The sequence below is a fragment of the Myotis lucifugus genome, unplaced genomic scaffold (assembly GCF_000147115.1).
Source record: "Myotis lucifugus unplaced genomic scaffold, Myoluc2.0 scaffold_192, whole genome shotgun sequence".
Classification (NCBI taxonomy): Eukaryota; Metazoa; Chordata; class Mammalia; order Chiroptera; family Vespertilionidae; genus Myotis; species Myotis lucifugus.
In genome coordinates this window covers 1,334,411-1,355,471 of record NW_005871240.1, presented here as the reverse complement: position 1 = coordinate 1,355,471, position 21,061 = coordinate 1,334,411, and the positions used below count along the sequence as shown (strand labels likewise).

The 21,061-nt window shown below is 38.4% G+C and overlaps 1 protein-coding gene across 1 annotated transcript in view; it reads right to left on the bottom strand.

The window, feature by feature from the left end:
- Positions 1-21,061, bottom strand: part of CFAP47 (cilia and flagella associated protein 47) — a 425,326-nt gene that overhangs the window by 362,716 nt on the left and 41,549 nt on the right. The window contains 7 exon segments of the mRNA XM_014462850.1: positions 4,261-4,502; positions 4,808-5,024; positions 13,401-13,497; positions 13,599-13,780; positions 14,439-14,599; positions 19,255-19,468; positions 20,523-20,712. Of these exon segments, the coding sequence (XP_014318336.1) occupies positions 4,261-4,502; positions 4,808-5,024; positions 13,401-13,497; positions 13,599-13,780; positions 14,439-14,599; positions 19,255-19,468; positions 20,523-20,712 (1,303 nt within the window).

The window sequence follows — 21,061 nt, the reverse complement described above, 5'->3', positions numbered from 1 at the left end:
GTTAGGAAGATAGGGGTTTGTTTGTCTTATGAAATTAGACATCCACAAACAGGTAGTTCAGGGCTGCCTTAACAGATTGACAAGGCCTTCAAGGAGCAATGCTCTTTCTAGCTTCCCACACTACCATTCCTTACTGTGTGGCCTTCCTCGATGTAGAAGGATAGCATAGTGGTTAAAACAGCACAATTTGTAGGGTCAGACTCCCTGATTCAAGTTTCAACTCGAGACCTTGGACAATTTACTTAACCTACTTAACAGTTTCCTCAGACATAAAATAGGGATAACTGTATCTAACGCAGAGAATTTTTATAGGGGATTAAGTAAGCTAAGATATGTAGAAGTACTTCAGTGTCTGACACAAAGAAGGTTGGAAATAAAAGAAAATTCTGTCCATGTCTCATTGGCAAGAAGCTTGGGAAAAGAGATTTTTAGATAAGAACACTGCTTCACCAAACAAAATGAGGATCCTGTTAGTAAAGGGAATATATATCAGGTAGGGGCTTAGCAACATCTACCACAATAGGAGATGTATAGAAACAAATAATTGTAGATAACATTAAAGAAATACACAGTGGGAGCTGAAAAGGTGGGGAGTGGAGTCTAAATTGGCCTTAGAAAGTGGAGAAAACCCTATTAAAAGTTACGACTCAAGGATGACTAGAGGAGGACAAAGCTGAGGGAAGTGTCAAAGGCAAGTGACAGTGCTAGAAGAGAGAGGTGTGTGGAGAAGATTGTGATGGGAAGTAACATGGACAGAGAAGATTCAATGCTATATATACAGGCACTTGAACGGGGAACAGGGGACATTAATTGGATGGTTAGACTGAGCAAGATGGGATTGGAAGGGCAGATATTACAAATGGCCAAGGAGGGAGATAATTGAGAAAGATAGTGAACTGATTCAAGTCAAGTCTAAAAACTGAGCAGACTCAAGGGTTCAGTAAAGTTAAAGGCAACAAAGAAGAAAACAAAACGAGCAGAAACATGAATAATACCTAATGGAAACATCGTAATAGAAGCCAATTCCATCTTTAAAAACATCAACCCACCCTTACACTTTTCCCTTACAATATCCACTAACCAAACAAAAATCCCAAATATATCACAGGAAGAAAGGACAATCACAACATAACATTTAATTCAGGACTATTTTAGTTTACAAAAATATAGCGAGGGATATGATTAAATGTATTATCTGAGATGCAAAACCAATATAGCAAAAGGGACATAAGAAAAATAACGATTAAAATGCATTTTCTATTTACACAAAGAAGCAAAAACAAAATTGAGTAATTATGACATTTATTCTGAACACCAAAAGAAAAAAGATATAAAAAAGCTATGTATATAAACTATGCATACTTTCTTTAATGTTCTCTGAAGTAGATTTGAGTATTGTATCAATTGTGTTCCAAAAAGATCAAAAGTGTCTGGCCAGTGGTGCTCAATGGTGGAGCATTGACCCATGAACCAGGTCACAGTTCAATTCCCAGTCAGGGCACATGCCCAGGTTGCGGGAGGAATCGAACAAGAGGCAGCCAATCTCTGATTCATTGTCATCATTAATATCTCTCTCTCTCTCTCCTCTCTCTCTCTCTCTCTCTCTCTCTCTCTCTCTCTCTCCCTTCCTCTCTCTGAAATCAATAAAAAATAAAAAGATCCAAAGTACTTAAGGACTAATGAGAGTACTCATATAAACATTGTATTTAAAATTAAAGTCCATTGTGTTCTTGTGCTTTGATTAAAAAATTCTAAAAACAACCCAAAGAAAATAAAAGTAAATACTAAAATATCCCCTGTAAAAATAAGAACTAAAGATCATGAGAAGTATAATTGGTGTTCCAGTTTATAATATTGCAATTCCACCTCTATTTTGACAAATTCAGATTCATCGCTGCATTTCCATGGCAGCCACTGGGGTGAAGCCCAGCCCATTCAGCCATAGTTAGAATAAAGAAACACAAGGAAAAGTGCCAAACCTATAAGCTAGGATGCAGATTATATAACTAGTACTACTAGATACCTGTTTAAAAAAAATATTGGAGATTTACCTAGAATCTCTGAAATGTATAGAAATAGTTTTTCTTCTGATTATTCATTTAGCTTTTCTCTATATTGCAGCAGGACCCAATATTATCAGTATTAATAACCAAAAAAAAAGAGCTGGGTCAAGTGAATCTGCTAAATAATAATGGAAATATACCTGGAATGTTTAATAAATAACCTGGATTGTGCTAAATCAATCCAGGTTAGTAAAAAGATTAAATATGGCTATATCAATGATCTCCAACCCGAATGAAGGAAAAGTCCTACTCTTTGTTAAGTTTGTCAACATCTCAGCCTATATCTGCACTAAAATTGAACACTTAAGTTGTTCATAACACTCCCTGTTACAAACACTGGTAGAGTTATATAAAAGTCATGATTTGGAAATAACTAATACAAAAATATACACCTAACGCAAGATTTCTACAAACTAGCATTCCTCTGTGATCTGATATGTACTCTATTTCGATCACAAATGAAGACTATTCCTAAATTAGAGATAAAGAGGGAGGGAGGAGAAAGAGGAATGGAAGAAAGTAGGGAAAGTAAGACAGAAGGAAGGAAGCGGGAGTAAGGAATTGAGGATGGGTTGCAAGAAGCATAAGATGTTATTACTCTGAGGATACTTCAAGGGGGTGGGGGAGTCCAAACTATCAGCAATTGTCCTAATCAAGTAGCTATCTATTTATTTGACACATACTCTTTGCCAGTCATTATGGAAGAATTTTTCATATATTTAATCTTTATGAGATATAGTAGTCTCTTCACTTTACAGATAAAGAAACCAGTGCTTATAGAGTATTTTTCCCAAGATCACAATGCTAGTGAAAAGCCAAGACTAATTTTGAAATCAGGTCTATCTGACTCCAATGTTTGTTTTAAATTTCTCATGCAGCATTAGACTTCAGTTGGTTATAAAGCACCATGTGACTCAATGCAGAACCTTCCATCTAACTGGAAAGTCATGGCATGTACATGAGACGAAGACACCATATTCATCATTCTGCTTCTAACTTGCCTTTGTTTTACTTTAAATGATAGTTTTTGTCCTCATGAGATATTCACAAAACATCACAATGATGTTTGCCAAATGTGATAGGCTACTACGTAAGTGACAGGTTAGTAGTGATCAGGGCTCAGTTTTGTAACAGTACATTATTTGGAATTATCAATTCCAGGAAATGGCAGAAGCAAGTTAAAAAGATAGTTAACAAATACAACAAGCTATCAAAAATGGTAAGTCTAAGCCCTGACGGGGTAGCTCAGTTGGTTAGACTAGCATCCATATACTCCAAGGTTGCAGGTTCAATGCCCAGTCAAGGCACATAGAGCATATATAAGAAACAACCAATGAATGCATAAATAAGTGGAATAACAAAGCAATGTTTTTTTCTCTCTCAAAAAAAATCCATCAATAAAAAATTATTATTTAAATGACAGTTTTAAGTTCTTAATTTTATTAATTAGACTTTATTACCTGTATTAAATATTGACTGTAACGAATTTGTGGATCCTTCTAAAAGAATTCACAATCTAACAAAATTTAAGTCATTCTGAATCATATCTTATCATCATCAAACTAAAACTAAACAAAAAAATATTGAGTTCACCAATATCTGTCACAGTTCATTTTATTTGTCAACTTGGCCAGACTATGGCGACTAGCTGTTTGGACAAACATCAGTCTAGGCGTTGCTGAGCAGGTATTTTTTAGATGTGATTAACATTAAATCAATATAATTTGAGTAAAGCAGATACCTTTTCCAATGTGGGAAGGCCTCATCCAATAAGCTAAAAGTCTTATAAGAAAATACTGAGGTCCTCCTTGGATTCAAGACTGCAACATCAATTCTTCCCTGAGTCTCTAGCCTGCAGGCTTACCCTGCAGATTTCAAACTTGCAGCCTCTACAATCATATGAGCCAATTCCTTGATCAATCTATATATCTCTCTCTATCTCTCTCTTTAAGTTTGTATTATATATATATTTCATATTGTTCTCATTTCTCTAAGAACCCTAATATAGGATTCATATTTTTAAATCAAATGTGTATGTATATTTTATATATGCAAAAATAAATGCCCAAATGACCATATTAGATTTATTTCTATGTTCATAGCACCATTATACAGTACACATGCAATTAATGATTGATGCCTGAATACAATACATGAATAAATGAATGTCTAAATCGAACAAACAATAAACTATTACCTTTACTTGGACGAATGGAAAATGACATTCCTCTTTCTGTGTTTACTGGTATCCATTCAAAGCGAACAAGATAATTCTGATAATTATGCAACGTAACTGTCTCCCTAAAACATGTTTTCAACAAGAAGCCATGTGGTTTTAACACTACCTCATCAGAAGATAGCTCAAGTCTTACTGGCATGATATTTGCCCTCACTAGGAGGTGCCCACCAGGTATATTGTTCACTCTAAAGGTGAAAGACCTGTAACACAACAAAGACATCGGAATTTAACTGATAATAACTATTTGCAATTATAGAATTAAGTTACATGTAAAAATGCACATACTGATGACTAACATCCTCAATTCTTAACAAAACATCAAACTAATCATGAAAGAAGTCTACAACTGAAATATGAGTCTATAAATCCACAAATTGATACATATATAGTTTCTATGTTTGGGATCAAATATAATATATACTATTAATTATTAAGGCAAATAAAAACATATCCTATAATAGGACACTTTGATTCTAGCAAATAGAAATTTGAAAATAAATCATACTTCCAAAATTTTTCAGCAGTGGAAGAATGGAATATAACTGAAATATGAGTACTGGATGAAGGTGGAATCACATATGAAAATTGTTTGGTTTTCTGAAGTTCTTTCAAATTAACATCTAAATGGAGCAAAATATACTTAGGTAGCATATTAACAACATGCAGTCGATGAGTATTTATGGAGTTCACACAAATATCACCAAAATTAAGGACAGAGGGCCCTAAAAAAAGAAAAGGTATTAAGTTTAATATTGGCAACTGTTCATTTTTATAAAGTTTTCATTGTATATTTTGATCAACTTATAAAAAATGGTACTCAGAAATATATTCATTATAATGTCAGAAATTATTAACCAAGTTTTTTATCCAAATGTCCATAATTTGCTATTTGGAGATTACTGGTTAATATTCAGTATAATTATATTCTGATTACATGGAAAATTATTAGCACTCATTATAACTCATCTTAGTACATGAATTTTCATACACCAACACCGCTTCCACTCTCGTCAATACATTTATGTTCATTTATCCAGAATTTATAAAAATTGGTAATTTTCCCAGGAATTATTGCTTATGTTTTCTCTTTGAATGCCTAAAGGTTTTATATCATAACAATTTTTTTTAATCCTCACTCGAGAATATTTTTCCATTGATTTTTGGAGAGAGTGGGAGGGGGAGAGACAGAGAGAGAGAAACATCCACGAGAGAGACACACATCGATTGCTTGCCTCCTGCAAGTGCCCCGACCTGGGCCTGGGCCAGGGAGAAGCCTGCAACCAAGGTACATGACCTTGACCGGAATCAAACCCAGGACTCTCTATTATAACAATTTAAATAACTATGTCTTATCCTGCTTTATTTTTTAACAGATTGATTTAATTATAACTGATACACAATAAACCATCCATGCTTATAAGTGTAGAATTTCATAAGTGTTGACTTGTCTACTCCTGGGGAAAAATCACAATAAAGAGAGTGAATATCCATCATTTTAAAAAGTTTTCTTTTAAAAATGTGCCCCTTTATATTCTCCCCCTCCCACCATCCTCTGCATTCTCCTTTCCCAGACAACCACTCATCCTCTTTATATCACTGTAGATTAGTTTGCATTTTCTAAATTTTCATATGAGTGGAATAATACAGAGTTGTACAGTTTTTCTCTGATTTCTTTCACTCAGCAATTCCTTGGAGATTCGTTCATGCTGTTTCATGAGTCAATAGTCCATCCCTTTATATTACTAAGTAGTAGTCTATCATAGGTGTATGTTTGTTGATTCACCTATTGATTGACACTTGGATTGTTTCCAGATATTGGCTATTACAATCAAAGCGGCTAAAACCTTTGTGCATAAATATTTGGTCGAACATATACTTTTATTTCTTTTGGATAAATATCTGAAAATGGAATGGATGGATCATATGATACACATATGTTTAAATTATGAGAAACTGGCAAACTGTTTTAAAGTAGTGGATAATTTCACATCCCCCACCTAACCATATATAAAAGTCCAGTTGCCTCACATCTCCAACAACAACTGAAATGGTGAGTTTTTTTCTTTAAACTTAAGCCATCCGAATAGATTTATCTCACTGTGGTTTTATTTTGTTTCCCTAACAACGAACAATGTTGTGCATCATTCTATGTGCCTACTTGTCAGCTGTAGATTTTCATTAATGAACTATCTATTCAAACCCTTTGTCCATTTTTAATTGGGTTGTTTGTTTTCTCAAAATTGAGTCTCAAAAGTTTTATATATATTCTGGTTGCAATTCTTTCATCAGATATATAATTTGCAAATATTTTCTTTCAATCTATGGTTTGTTTTTATCCTATTAGTGTCTTTTGAAGAGCAGATGTATTTAAAGTTGATCAATCCCTAGTTTCCATTTTTTCTTTCATGGATCGTGCTTTTGTGTGATATCTAAGACATTTTTGCTTTCCCCATGATCACGGACATTTTTTCCTATGCTTCCTTCTATAAGGAAGCACATGGATTATGATCTATTTTTATTTAGTTTTGGTATATGATGTAAGACATAGATACAAACTCTAGTTTTTCGTTTTTATTTTTTTAGTGTATGGCTCATATGTTCCAGCACTTCTTATTAAAAAGACTACCCTTTAAAAAAAGGAAACCAATAAAAAAAAAATAAAAAGACTATCCTTTCTGCACTTCATTGCTTTTGTTCCTTTGTCAAAATTCAGTTGTCTAATATGTGTAGGTGTATTTCTGTACACTCACATGTTTCATTGGTCTATGTATCTATAATTATGCCAGTGTCACACTGTATTCCTTACTGTAGCTTTGTAATTAATCTTGAAACCAGGTACTGTTTTATCTCCAATTTGTTTTCCTATTTCACAGTTGTTTTGACTATTATCATGTTTCCATAGTGTAGTGGTTATCACGTTCACCTCACAATTGTTTTGACTATTATAATTCTTTTGCTTTTCCAAGTGAATTTTAAAATGAACCTGACAATTTCTACAATAGATACTGATGGAGCTTTGACTGGAATTGGGTTGAACCTACAGATCATATGGATCATTTTTTCATGTCTTCTATATCTCTAAATAATTATTTTAATATGTGGAAGATAATTATAAAAACCCTTTAATGTCCTTGTCTGACAATTCTAACATATGTATCAGTATTGGGTAGGTTTAATTGATGCATTATTCTCCTTATTAGGGGTTGTTTTGCCTCATGCCTAGTAGTCTTTGTTTGGATGTCAAATATAGTATTTACCGCATTATGTGCTAGATATGTTTTGTACTCCTATAAATATTCTTGAGCTTTGTTCTGAAAGTTACTTTGAAACTGATAGATCCTTCCTGGTCTTGCTTTTATGAAAGTTACCTGAGACCAGAGCAGTACTCTGAATAGTAATAATGATTCTCCACTACTGAGACAAGAACTTCTGAGTACTCTGCCCCAGTGTCCTATGAATTATAAGGTTTGTTTGTCTTGTCCAGTTTTCCAGTTGGGAACTTTCAGTCACTACTCCTGGCCTGTGTGAATACTGGGTGATTCTATAAACCTTTCTAATGGTTTTCCCCCTAGTTTTACCTAATTTCCTAACAATACCATTAACTAATAGGAACCTAATTGACATTTAAAGAACCTTCAGCAGGATACAACTTATTTTCAAGCCACATGAACCTCAATAAGAGAGACCACATCCAGGATCAAACTTAACAAATCTTCAAAAATTAAAACAATTGAATCCATACATGTGTGTACTCTGACCAAATAGAATCAAACTAGAAAATAGTACTAGAAAGAAAACAGAAAAATCTTTGGATATAAATAACACACTTCTAAATAACCAATGAGCCAAAGTTAATGTTTCAATGAAAATTAGGTAATAACGAAGTGAAAGAAATTAAAAATATGTAAGAATATGTGGGATGTAACTAAAGTACTGCTTAGTAAGACATGTATAGCACTAAATCACTATATCATGGAAAAAATGGTCTAAATCAATAATTTAAGATTCCACCTCAAGAAACTAGAAGAAATGCAACCCAAATAAAAATCCAAAGCAAACAGAAGGAAATGATAAATAAAAGAGAAGAAGTCACTGAAATTAAAAACAGAAAACTTATAGAGAAAAATCAATGAAACTAAATGCCGGTTCTTTGAAAAGAACAATAAAATTGATAAACCTAGACTACCAAGACTGAAAAAGAAAAATAAGAAGGAAGACACACATTTCCAGTAGTAGGAAGGTAACAGGCTCTCTATCATTACAGATGCTGCTGACTCAAACATTAAAAGGATAATTTGTGAATGCTACAAATAACTCTATACATATAAACATGAAATCTTAGTTGGAGGAGATCTATTCGACAACAAAACAAAAAATACACACACTACCAAAACTCTCTTAAAATGGCATAGATTATCTGAATAGTTCTACAACTATTGAAGAAATTGAATTTGTAATTACATATCATCTGAAAATGAAATCTTACTCAGATGGTATCTCTGAAGAAGTCTAACATATAAAGAATGCTCCTCAATCTCTTTTAGAATGTAGTAGAGGAAAGAACACTTCCTAACTTTCCCAACTCTGTTTAGGAGGCCAATATTACTCTAACGGCAAAACAGAGACAGAAAAAAAAATCAAACAAAGCAAAAATGCAGACATATATTTTATGAAAACAAATGCAAAATTCTATTATGATTTAACATACTACGAGGTAGAGAAAAAGGAAGTTGGTAAAAAAAAAAAAAGCTGAGAAATATACTGTAGAGAAAAACATGGATTGTGAAAAGGAATGAGCCCTGCCTGACTGGGTGGCTCAACTGTTTGGAGCTCTGTCCCATACAGAGAAAGGTTGCAGGTTTGATTCCCAGTCAGGACTCATACATAGATTGCAGGTTCAATCCCTGGTTGGGGCATGTACGGGAGGCAACCAATCAATGTTTCTCTCTCTCTCTCTCTCTCTCTCTCTCTCTCTCTCTCTCCTCCCTCCCTCCTTTCCTCTCTTTCTAAAACCAATAAAACATATCCTCGGGAGAGGATAAAAAAATGAGAAATCAAGACAGAAAATGTGGCAAATCCTCTCCCTCCCCTCAATATTTGAGCAATTTGATCAAACTGTTTCACCTCTGGGCTTTGCTTTACTCACCTCTAAAATGGAAATAAAATAATTTACCTCATAAGTTATTTATGTTATTTAAAGGTCTAATAAGATCCTGTTTGTAAGTTATTCAACACAATGATTGGCTTATAATGCATCAATAAATGGTAGCTTAAAAAATAAATAAATGGTAGCTTAAAACCAAAATGACTGGACATATGCTAATGAAACAAACAATACCTCACGCAACTTCCAATGTAACCCAGACTTCTATAATAGTTTTAACTAATTGACTCAATTAATCTCCAAATCCTCTATTGTATCTCTTGACAGCCATTTCAATTTTTAAAAATATGGTAACTATAGAGCAAAATTTTCTTTAACTGAAATGTCTTCTGTGAGTACCACACCCTGTTCTGTGCGTAGGCTGGAAAAGCAACCTTTAAGGTATAAAAGTGAGAGTGACCCTTGAAGAGAAACAGAATAATTGACCCCAAAATGTCACATTAGCATGTGGATTATTTTGAGCTGAAGGCAATTAAGACCCTGCAGACTCAAGAGAAACTTTTACCTCTCTTGACTACCTAAAGAACTCAGAGGGCCTTGGCTCAGAGAAAGAGCTATTACCAGAGATAACTTTTATCTGAATGACCTGTCTATGTAGCAGGACAAACATCTGCTCTTCTGGTCCTATGAATTACCCTTCTCTCCTTTGAAGCTCCAGGCTCCTAACCCATTCCTCAGCTCATGATAGCATATAAGCCCCAACTGTCTGACTTTTCCTTGGGTTTCATATGTGGCCCAATGCATGAATCCATGCACCTTGAAAGGAACTGTGGGCCTCGAGGCTGCAGTGGGCACAGGGGCGGGTCTCAGCCCATCCTCCATGCCCCCACCCAGCCCCTCCCACTATGGCCCCCGGGGCCCCATCTGCTGGCAGCCCGCTGCTGCTCCCACACACTGACAGCACCAGCCCAGCTTGCACCTGCTGATGGCGAGGAGCAATTTGGGCTGGCTCCAGCAGCAGGTGCTAGCAGGGCCAGAGCCATCAGCAGGTGCAAGCAGCAGCTGCTGCCCTGATCACCCCTCAGAAACAGGGGGAGGTGGAGAAGCCCTCAGGGGCGATAGGGGCTGGCTACTCGCACCTGCTGATGGCGCCGAGTGATCGGGACTGGTGCTGGGCGCCAGCAGCGGGTGCAAGCGGCAGCTGTGGCAAAGGGTGCGGGTGTGAGCAGGGCCAGCGCTGGCAGAGAGTGCGCGCAGTGGCTCCAGCACCAGCAGCAGGTGCAAGCGGGGCGATTGCCGGCAGCGGGTGCGAGAGGCGGCTGCTGGCCCCTATCACCCCTCAGGAGCAGGGAGAGGTGGAGAAGCTCTGAGGGGCTATCGGGGCCAGCAGCCACCTCTCGCACCCACTGATGGCACTGAGCAATTGGGGCCAGCAGCAGGTGCAAGCGGGGCCAGCGCCAGCAGCAGGTATGAGCACCGGGGAGGACTGTGGCACGCCAGAGCAAAGAATTTTCAGTAACCACCAGCGGCTCGCCCTGATGTAGCGACCAGCACCTCACCTTGATCTGGCGCCCCCACTCACCTGCTCCACCATCCTGCTGTGGCCAATGCCCACCATGTTCTGCACGTGCCCCCTGGTGGTCAACACACGTCATAGGAACCGGTTGTTCAGTTGCTCCACCGTTAGGTCTATTTGCATATTAGCCTTATTATTTAGGATGGTGCTCCCATATGTATGAAACTAAATTTATTTTTCTCCTAATAATCTGTCTTAGGTCAATTAAATTACTAAACCAGCTAAAGAACTCAAAAATGTAAAAGAAAAAGTTTTCCTCCCCTACACCGTCCTGCCAATTTCATAAATTGCCTCCCCCATACATGCTTCCTCCAACTGATTTAAAATTCCCATCATCAGAGTTGCTGACCTTGTAAAGTCAGACAGGTGCCCTGCTCCAGAGGGCCATTATTAGAATGCCCAGGACAGCAGGTGAAGAAGGGAGAGAAGTTGGTGGAGGAGCTGTAGAACAGGCAGTGGACACTGTAATCTCTAACTTTGCTCCTTTTGCATTTGTATAGATCTGATCATCTGACAAGTCAGTCACCAATGTGGAAGACAGACAGCATTTACCATCCAATAGTAAGAGGTAAACTCATGGGACTATAATGCCCAGTACCTATCTACATGCATGGCACAAAATGGAAGCATAGTAAATGATATTTAATCACATTCCATTGCTTTGCCTCTGATCTTGTACATATTTCGATGTCTCCTTTAATCTGGATAATATCAGAGTTGGTATTTGGGATTTTTGTGCTGTATTTTCCCTAGAGGGAGACAGTACATCCATACCAATTAATCATCCTCTGCCCGCATCTCAGGACCACCCTAGGCCTGCAGAGAAGGAAATGGGACTTCCCTCTTCAGACCACTATAGTCATTATTTCTTTAACTGTAATCATCCTTTAACAGCCTGGGTGAAAATTATCTAGGGAAGGGCACAGCGTAACATCTCTGCAAGGTTAAGAAGGAGTTGTCACTTGTTTCCTAACTCACGACTAGAGATGTTGTCAAAACACATTGTTGGGACTGTAATTTGGTGAGTTCATTTTAGAAAAATTTTTGGCAGTTTTTTAAGTTAGACATAAACTTACCATACAACCCAGTAATTCCACTTCTAGGAATCTAACCAACAGAAATGAAAACAGCCGGTGTGTCTCAGTGGTCAGAGTGTTGGCCTGTGGACCCAAGGGTTTCGGGTTCAATTCCTGATCAAGGGCACATACCTGAGTTGCAGGATTGATCCCTGGCCCCAGTCAGGGCATGAAGGAGACAACCAACAGATGTGTCTCTATCACATTGGTCTTTCTCGCTCTCTCTTCCTTTCTCTCTCTCTCTCCTCTGCTCTCTTTCCCTCCCTTCCACTCTCCAAAAATCAATGGAAAAAATATCCTTGGGTGATAATTGTATGTGAATGTTTATAGCAGCATTATTCACAATAGCCTCAAATTGGAAACAGGTCAATGTCCATCAAATGGTAAATGGATAAATAAAATGTGGTATTCTGATAAAATGAGATACTATTAATTTTTTTTATCTTTTTGTTAATCCTCACCTGAGGATATTTTTTATTGATTTTTAGATAGAGTGGAAGGGAGGAGCAGAGACAGAGAGAAACATAGATGTGAGAGAGGCACACTGACTGGTTGCCTCCTACACATCCCTGACCAGGGCTGGGGATTGAGCCTGCAACCAAGGTATGTGTCCTTGACCAGAATAGAACTCGGGACCCTTCAGTCTGAGGGCCAACATTCCAAACACTGAGCTAAACTAGCCAGGGCGAAATTAGATACTATTTAGATATTTTTAAAAAAAATGTATACCTACGCTCTAGCCAGTATGGCTCAGTGGATAGAGCGTTGGCCTGCAGATTGAAGGGTCCTGGGTTCGATTCTAGTCAAGGGCATGTACCTCGGTTGCAGGCTCCTCTCCAGCCCAGGCCTTGGTTGGGGTGCATGCAGGAGGCAACCAATCCATGAGTTTCTCTTACATCGCTATTTCTTTCTGTCTTTCCCTCTCCCACTCTCTCAAAAAATCAACGGAAAACTATCCTCGGGTGAGGATTAAAAAAAAAATGTATAACCTACTACCACGTGGATGAACCTCAAAAACATTAGCTAAGTAAAAGAAACAATATAAAAGAGAACACACTGTATTATTCATTTTATACAAAATATTTAGAACAGGCAAATCTAGAGATAGAAAGTTGCTCAGTGGTTGTCTGGGGATAGGACTGGGAATAGGGAGTGACTAGCTATGGTTGTGAGGGTGATGGCAGCATTCTAAAATTGAGTTGTGATGATGACTGCACAACCCTGTAAATTTACTAAAATTCATTGACTTGCATACTTTAAACTGGTAAATTTTATGGAATATTAATTGTACTTGAATACATCTGTTAAACAAAAACATTAGTAGGTATTTATAAATTCTTACCAACGATTACTTGATGAATTTGCTTTGGTGTCAAAATTAATTTGCAATCACGTTTTTCAGAAAGTGTGGATGGGGTGGATTTAAGTGCTCTGGTAACCTGTGAAAAATCAAATTATTCCAAAATTAATTGTTCAATATTAGCAAAAAGTAATTTAAGAATTCTTATGGCATAATCAAAAGTAAAATAATTGCACGTGCCTTTCTTTCTAGAGCCTTTGCTTCCTTGGTTTCTATATTCCTGGTACATAGCATTTGGTAAGGTTTGACACTTTGTATTAAAGGTGGGACCACTACTTCCAAATCCGATTTTAAGAGTGTGGGTGACTTCAGACCTGAAGCTGGATATAATCCTATGTCTAGATCGTCATATGCATACACATCTTCCTTGCTGAAATCATAATAATAACAAATTGAGGCCAAGTCTTTTGGAAACTACATCTATAAACTCAAATTTTCCTCCTATTGCAGGTTATTGCTGCCCCACTGAAGCAGACTGATGTATTAATCTGCATAAAAATGCCCTCTGCTGAGGAGACCCCACTCTCAAACACCTCCCCAAAGAAGTTATGCTCACCCCACCACACCCAGGAATAGCTCACAGTCATCGATTGATATGGAGCACAAAAGCAAGCCACTTTGGCTTAAGGCAGGAACAACTATGTTTTCTAATTTATATTCAACAGACCCTAGGCACCAGGCTGAGTTTAAACTTTATTTGAAACACACCATTCTTCAGTTCCCTCCCTTACCCTAGCCTGCCTCTCTCATACTGTACATATTTCTCTTAAAAGAACACTCTCTGAAAAGCTTATGTGCTGGCATCCCTGTCTTAGGATCTGCTGCTGGGGAAACGCATACCAGATATTCCCAAATCAAAGGTGAGAAAGTAAGTCATTGCAATTAAAGTAGTTCAAGGTTTTACTATTTTCATATATGAAAAAGTCATCTGAATCACTAAAGAGAAACTAAGGAGTAAAGAAAAAAATCTGGGTCTATAGGCATCACAATCTGGGTCTCATATTGCTTAGGGAAGTGAACTTTACCTCTTCCCTGCTTTTTTCTGCAGGCGTACCTTCCTTAAAGAGTCAATGTAGTTTTTATAATAGTCTTCATGTGCTTTCTTCTTTAGTACTTCAGAATCAGTATATGTAAACTCAGTATCCACATAGTTATGCCTTGGAACCTTTGTGAAAATCGTCCTACAATGTGAGCAAGTCATGTTAATATTTTCATATATGCATTTATTTGATCAGTATTTATTGAGTGGCACCTATACCATGGATTAGGCATAAAATGGTGACTAGGACAGATTCTAGTCCTTTACCTCATATCCTATTATATATCAAGACATTTTTACACAGAGAACTACGATAACATTTATAGTTTCCTTCTTAACCAAATCATAAAAAATTCAATGGCCGCTACCCTGAACCCACTCCTGGGGAATTAGTCAAGTAAACAATTTGGAGAATTCTAGATTACAGATAAGACCAGATCTGAATCTGATTAATGTTACATTTCATATTTACTAACTGGGCTCATGCTTTTCCTTTTTACCCACCACATATTTTGCACACAAAAAAACAAAAAGTACAATTATTCATATCTTCCGGCCTTGATCTACCTCAATTCTCAGCAAATTTTATTAAGCAGATTCTCATCCTCAAAATTAACTCATTAAGTATGAACCCATTACAGAAGGCTAACCTTATCCATGGTTTCACTTTCCACAGTTTCAGTTAACCATGGTCCAAAAATATTAAATGGAAAATTCCAGAAATAGACAATTCATAGGTTTTAAATGTCAGGCTCTTCTGCGTAGCGCAATGAAACCTGGAGCCTTCCCACTCCATCACACCCTGGAAGTGAATTACCCCTTTTTCCAGTGTATCCATGCTGCATATGCTCCCCACCTGTCACACTGGAACCTTCTTGGTTATCAGATCAGTTATGAGAGAGAGAGAGAGAAAACACAAGGGAGCACATTCACACAGGTTTTATTACAGTATATTGTTATCATTGCTCTATTTTATTATTAGTTACTAGAGGCCCAATGCACGAATTTGTGCACGGGTGGGGTCTGGCCAGCCCGGCCCTGATCGGGGCCCAATCAGAACTGGGGGGGAGGGGCAGCAGGTGATTGGCCAGCAGGCTCCTCCCCCAGTTGGGATGGGGGGTCCATCAGGGACAGAACTGGCTGGGGGAAGGGGACGCAGGCCAATCAGGGTGGTGGGGGCTGATCGGGGGTGGGGCCGGCCAGGGGAAGGGGCTGTGGGTGGTGGGCCAGCAGGCCCCACCCCAGAATGCGGTGTGGGGAGCCAATTGGGGGCCAGCAGCTGGGGGAAGGGGCTGTGGGTGGTTGACTAGCTGGCCCTGCCCCTAATTGGGGTGGGGGGCCAATCTGGGGTGAGGCCGGGTGGGGGAAGGGCTGCAGGAGGTTGACTAGCCAGCCCCACCCCCTACTGGGGTAAGAGGGGCAAATGGAGTGGGGCTAGCTGGGGGGAGGGGCTGCAGGAGGTTGGTCGACTAACCCCATCCCTTATTGGGGGGGGGGGATCAGAGGCGGGGCCACCCCAGGGGAGGGGCTGCAGTGGGGTTGGCCAGCTGCACTGCCCTTGATGGGGTGGGAGAGGCCAATTGGAAGCGAGGCTGGCCTGGAGGAGCGGCCACGGGAGGTTGGCTGGCCAGCCCCACCCCAGATGGGGCTGGTTTGCTGGCCGCAGTGGGCATCATAACAACCGGTCATTCCGGTCATTACAGCGTTCTGGTTGCTGGCTTTTTATATAGATAGATTGTTGTTAATTTCTTACTGTGTTTTTATCATAGGTATGCATGTATAAGACAAACCCTAGCATATATAGAGCTTGGTACTATCCATGGTTTCAGGCATATGGGGGAACTACTATAGTCATACAGTCAAATGAAATTTAATCTAATATTTCTCCTTATTTTCAACAATTCCTCAATACTTAGAGTCAGACTGCTTTACTCTGAGTTAAAGTCATTAAGAGAGTGAAGCAATAAGAGAGAAACAAATGCTTTGTTATTCAAGATAGTTGATATTAAAATTTCCCTTTCAGCTCTGTGAACCTTAACCACCTTTAGAACCTAGAAATAATTCCTATTTGTGAAGTTCCTCTCTGTAACAAGAAGGATGGACTTGGAAAAGAGTACAGTAGCCCCTAGTTATTCACTGGGGATACACTATTATAGGAAACTAGAGGCCTAGTGCACGAAATTTGTGCACAGGTAGGGTCCCTAGGCCTGGCCGGTGATCAGGGCTGATCTGTGTGGCGACCGGCAGGGTGATCGGGACCCTGTTCACACCCGCCTTCACCTGGTGCTGCCCGCTCACCAGCCCCACCCCCCACCACTGCCACCAGTCACCTCCCTCTGTGGGGCAACTTGTGGGGAGATCGAAGGAGGGGGGCCCTGCTCGCACCTGCCTTGGCTGTCCTGGTACCACCCACTCACTGGCCCCACCCCCCACCACTGGTTGGGGCCTGCGGGCTGGGGGCAGCTCCTGCATTGAGTGTCTGCCCCCTGGTGGTCATTGCACGTCAGCGACTGGTAGTTCCACCGGTCGTTCTGCCATTCTGTCCATTTGCATATTAGGATTTTATATATATAGATGCCTGAAGTGACAAAGAGCTGGCTATTAATACATCTAAGTGATTATCCGCTCCTTAAAAGCTTAACTTCAACATATACCTCTGCAGCTTTGAGTAGGTGATTTTTTTTATGTGTAAATTACAGGGGACAAAAATTACAATGTAAATAAAACATTTTAACTTATTTATTAAAAAATATTTACTGAGTGCTCACTATATGCCTGACACTATTCTAAGCACAGGAAATACTGCAGTAAACAAAAACTAGACAAAAATTTCTATCTTATTTTCTTCTAAAAATTTGAAAAAGTAAAAGTCCATTAAAAATAAAACAGGAATAATAATTAACAACGATTTAATATACTAAAAATTTTCATTACTTAGTTACTAATTGCTAGCCAGAAAATAACTGGACAAAATTTTGCATTTCTATTAGTATGGAAAACAGTGAATTGAAAAAAATAATTATGGTCATGTAATAAATAGGAAATACTTAGCCTTCTTCAAAAAAAATTGTGGTATTTTTAGATCTTCTGCTTAATAATAATTTAGACAGAAATAAAATGTTAACATTAACACATTATATCTCTATAAAGATATATGTAAGCATAGGAAAGAATTTAAAAGAACACACTAAAAAACTTTCCTGCAGCTACCACTACAGGGTGGGATGGAGTATAATGAATCACAGGGAGGGATAGGTTTTCCTTTTTTATTATATATATTTACTTAAATGTAATCTGAGTGATTTTTATGCTTCTGTATTTTATGGTACTTGTCAAATAAAAAAGAGAGAGAAAGGCTGATATGGATGGAAGTGTAAAATAAATTAGTAAGACAGACTATATGAAAACCCAGAATTTTCCAACTGTAAAGAATAAAACAATTATGGCTTACAAATCAAATGGTATTGCTGTAAAATTAAGGGAGCTTAATGCCTCACCAAAGGTAGAGACAAGTAGAGAAAGTCAGAGGAGGGATATTATCAAGTTTAGATAGTCTAGTAGTAGCATATAAGCAGGCAGAAAAGAAACCCATTTCAGTGTCAAATGTATAAAAACCATTCTTAATCTAATGGCCCAGATAAAGATGTCAGGATGCCTGAGTTTCTTATAAGTATTGGTAAGGAAGTAATTTATTTGAGGTTTAGATAAATTTAAATTGAGGTTTAACATCACTTATAATACTAATTAGGGAAGTTTTAGCTCAATTTGGAAACCTGACTTTGAGGGGATGGAACAAAGATGATGATGATAGTGATCATGAGGATGAGGATGAGGATGATTGATGATGGTGATGATGAAGCTGCTGCTAACAATGAGGACAACTGGTTTTTCACAATTTTAAATGATTTTTAATCTTAGATAAACTCAAGCTTTTGGACAAAGTTAATGACTTTGAGGCCTTCATACAGTTCCAAAGGTGATTATTTCTATTACCTATATATATAAAAGGCTAAGCGACCATCCAACCGTCCAACTGGTAGCTATGATGCAAAATGACCACCAGGGGGAAGACTCTCTGACCGGTAGCTATGATGTGCAGTGACCAACAGGGGGCAGATGCTCAATGCAGGACCTGCTGAGCTGTGGTGACTTGGCAGCAGCGGTTCTCGGGTGATGCACCCCGGAACCAGAGACAAGGGGGTTCTATTCTGGGGTGCGTCACCTGAGAATCACCCTCTCGCAATCCGGGACCCCTCCGGGGATATCAGAGAGCTGGTTTCGGCCCAATCCCTGCAGGCCATGCCAAGGGACCCCACCTGCCAGAGGGACCCCACTAACTCTGCAGACACCCTTCAAGCCACAGTGCTGCCCTAGGTGCGGCCAGTCAGGAAGAGACCCCAGGAGGTTGGCTCCAGGGTGTGTCTGGCCTGTCTCACCCAGTCCCACCCTCCCAGCCACCTTCTAATTAATTTCCTTTCAATGTGCACGAATCCGTGCACTGGAGCACTAGTTATTCTATAATTGTCAACAGCATATTTTAAGAATAATCTGGCAAACCTTTCACTTCCTGGCAAGTACAGAGTAGAGGTGATAAAAGGTTAGATAAAGCAAATACAGTAGCATTCAACAACCATCTCTAAAGGAACAAAAAGATAAATTTTATTACTATCATCATCAACACCATCATTATTATGATTACCATTATTAATTTATTACAGCGGTATATGGTAAAACTTCTGCATATCCTGTTGGTCACTGACTCTTTCAAAATTTCAGGCTTTTAATATAGCATGTTACCTGAAATGTTTTTCCTGGTCTCCAGGCCTGATACTTGCAGTTCGGTCATTGGGAAAGGCTATCAGCGCATCCTGCACTGAATCTTTACTTGACTTATGATTGTGAATGGTTGTCAAGGCTGATTGAAGCATTGCAACAGGAGCACATTCCTTGTATTTTGTCAAATCTTTGACCACAAACTGGCCCGTAGGATTAGTGGCGATAGGGGATATGCCTTTCATAGAAATGGACATTAAATTTAAATATATTTTATTTCAGTTTTCCAAAAGACATCCATGAGTTAGTTAATACACTATTAGACCATTGTTTATAAACTAAAGCTATATCCCTAAATAAACAAACACACAGGTAGTCCTCAGATTACGTTGGACTCAAAATACGTCGTTTTGTGGTTATGTCACCATCTCCCATTTATTTATTAAAAAAAAAGTTCCGTCATTTCAACATATGTACACATGTGCTTTATGTTTTTTATTATTTATTTACCACAAGTAAAGGTCAGGAATTGTTATCTTTCTTTTAAATTTTTTTTACCGTTTCACTTCATTACTGCTGTGTATGTGCTCCATGTGAGTGGCGTAGGTGCTTATGTAGGTGGGTTCCGACTCACAGCGAAAATCGCATTTATGTTGCGCCGTAGGAACGGATCTCCACCGTAACCCGAGGACCTACTGTACTCAGAAAGTACAAATTATTCATTTAATAAATGGACCTAAACAAAACACTGTAGTAAAATGATGAATGCATGAAAAATAAACATGGTAACTGAAGGATTGTGTGGCCCACATGAAACAAATTTGTACAGGTTAAATATCAGCAATTTCCTATGGTACAATGTATAAAAGATAACTGAGGATTAGATAAAACAACAAGAATATCCATGAAATGGTCAAAACCAATTTATATTATACACTCATACCAAAAGTAGAAGAATAAAATAGAAAAACCATTAAAATATTCAACAAATTTCATAGATCATTAAACCAGTATATTCAAAAGTGTGACACTCAAAATGGCAATATCAGCATCTACTGGGAACATGCTAGAAATGCCAATCTTTGGGCTCCAACGATGACCTACTTAATAATCAATGCTGGGATATAGGCCAGCAGTATCTCCTTTACCAGACCTTCTGGTGATTTTGAGGCATTCAAAGGTAAGAACCACTAGATCAGACCACATTTGACATATAGACCTGAACAATTAGCATATTAAGATAATCCTATATTAACCTATTTAAAAAAAAGGAAGGATCCATGATAGCTTACCAGGATTAATTTGAAACACAACTTTCTTGTTGGAAATTTTGCAGGCACCCTTGAAAACTAAATGTATGTGATAAAAAGGTCTCAGCAATAAAGATTGAAAATTTTTATCTGCCACTGGGCCAATAAAGTCTATGTACTGCTTCACTGTAAAGGCTCCAACTTGATGTGGCATGAATGAACATGTCACTTCCTAAAAAAGAAAAAAGAAAAGTAACCAGTTGTTATAGGCTAAATGTTTGTGAACCCCCAAAACTCATGTTTAATCCTAATGCCCAATGTGATAGAATTAGAAGATGACATGATTAGGTCATGAGAACAGAGCCCTCCTGAGTGGAATTAGTGCTCATAAAAAAGAGGCCCCATAGAGTTCCCTAGTCCCTTCCACCGTGTGAGAATACATGGGCTGCAACCAGGAAAAGGGCCCTCACCTGACCATATTGGCTGATCTAGGACTTTCAGCCTCCAGAACTGTGAGAAATAGACTACACAGTCTAAGATATTTTGTTATAGCAGCCCAAATGGATTAAGAAAATAATACT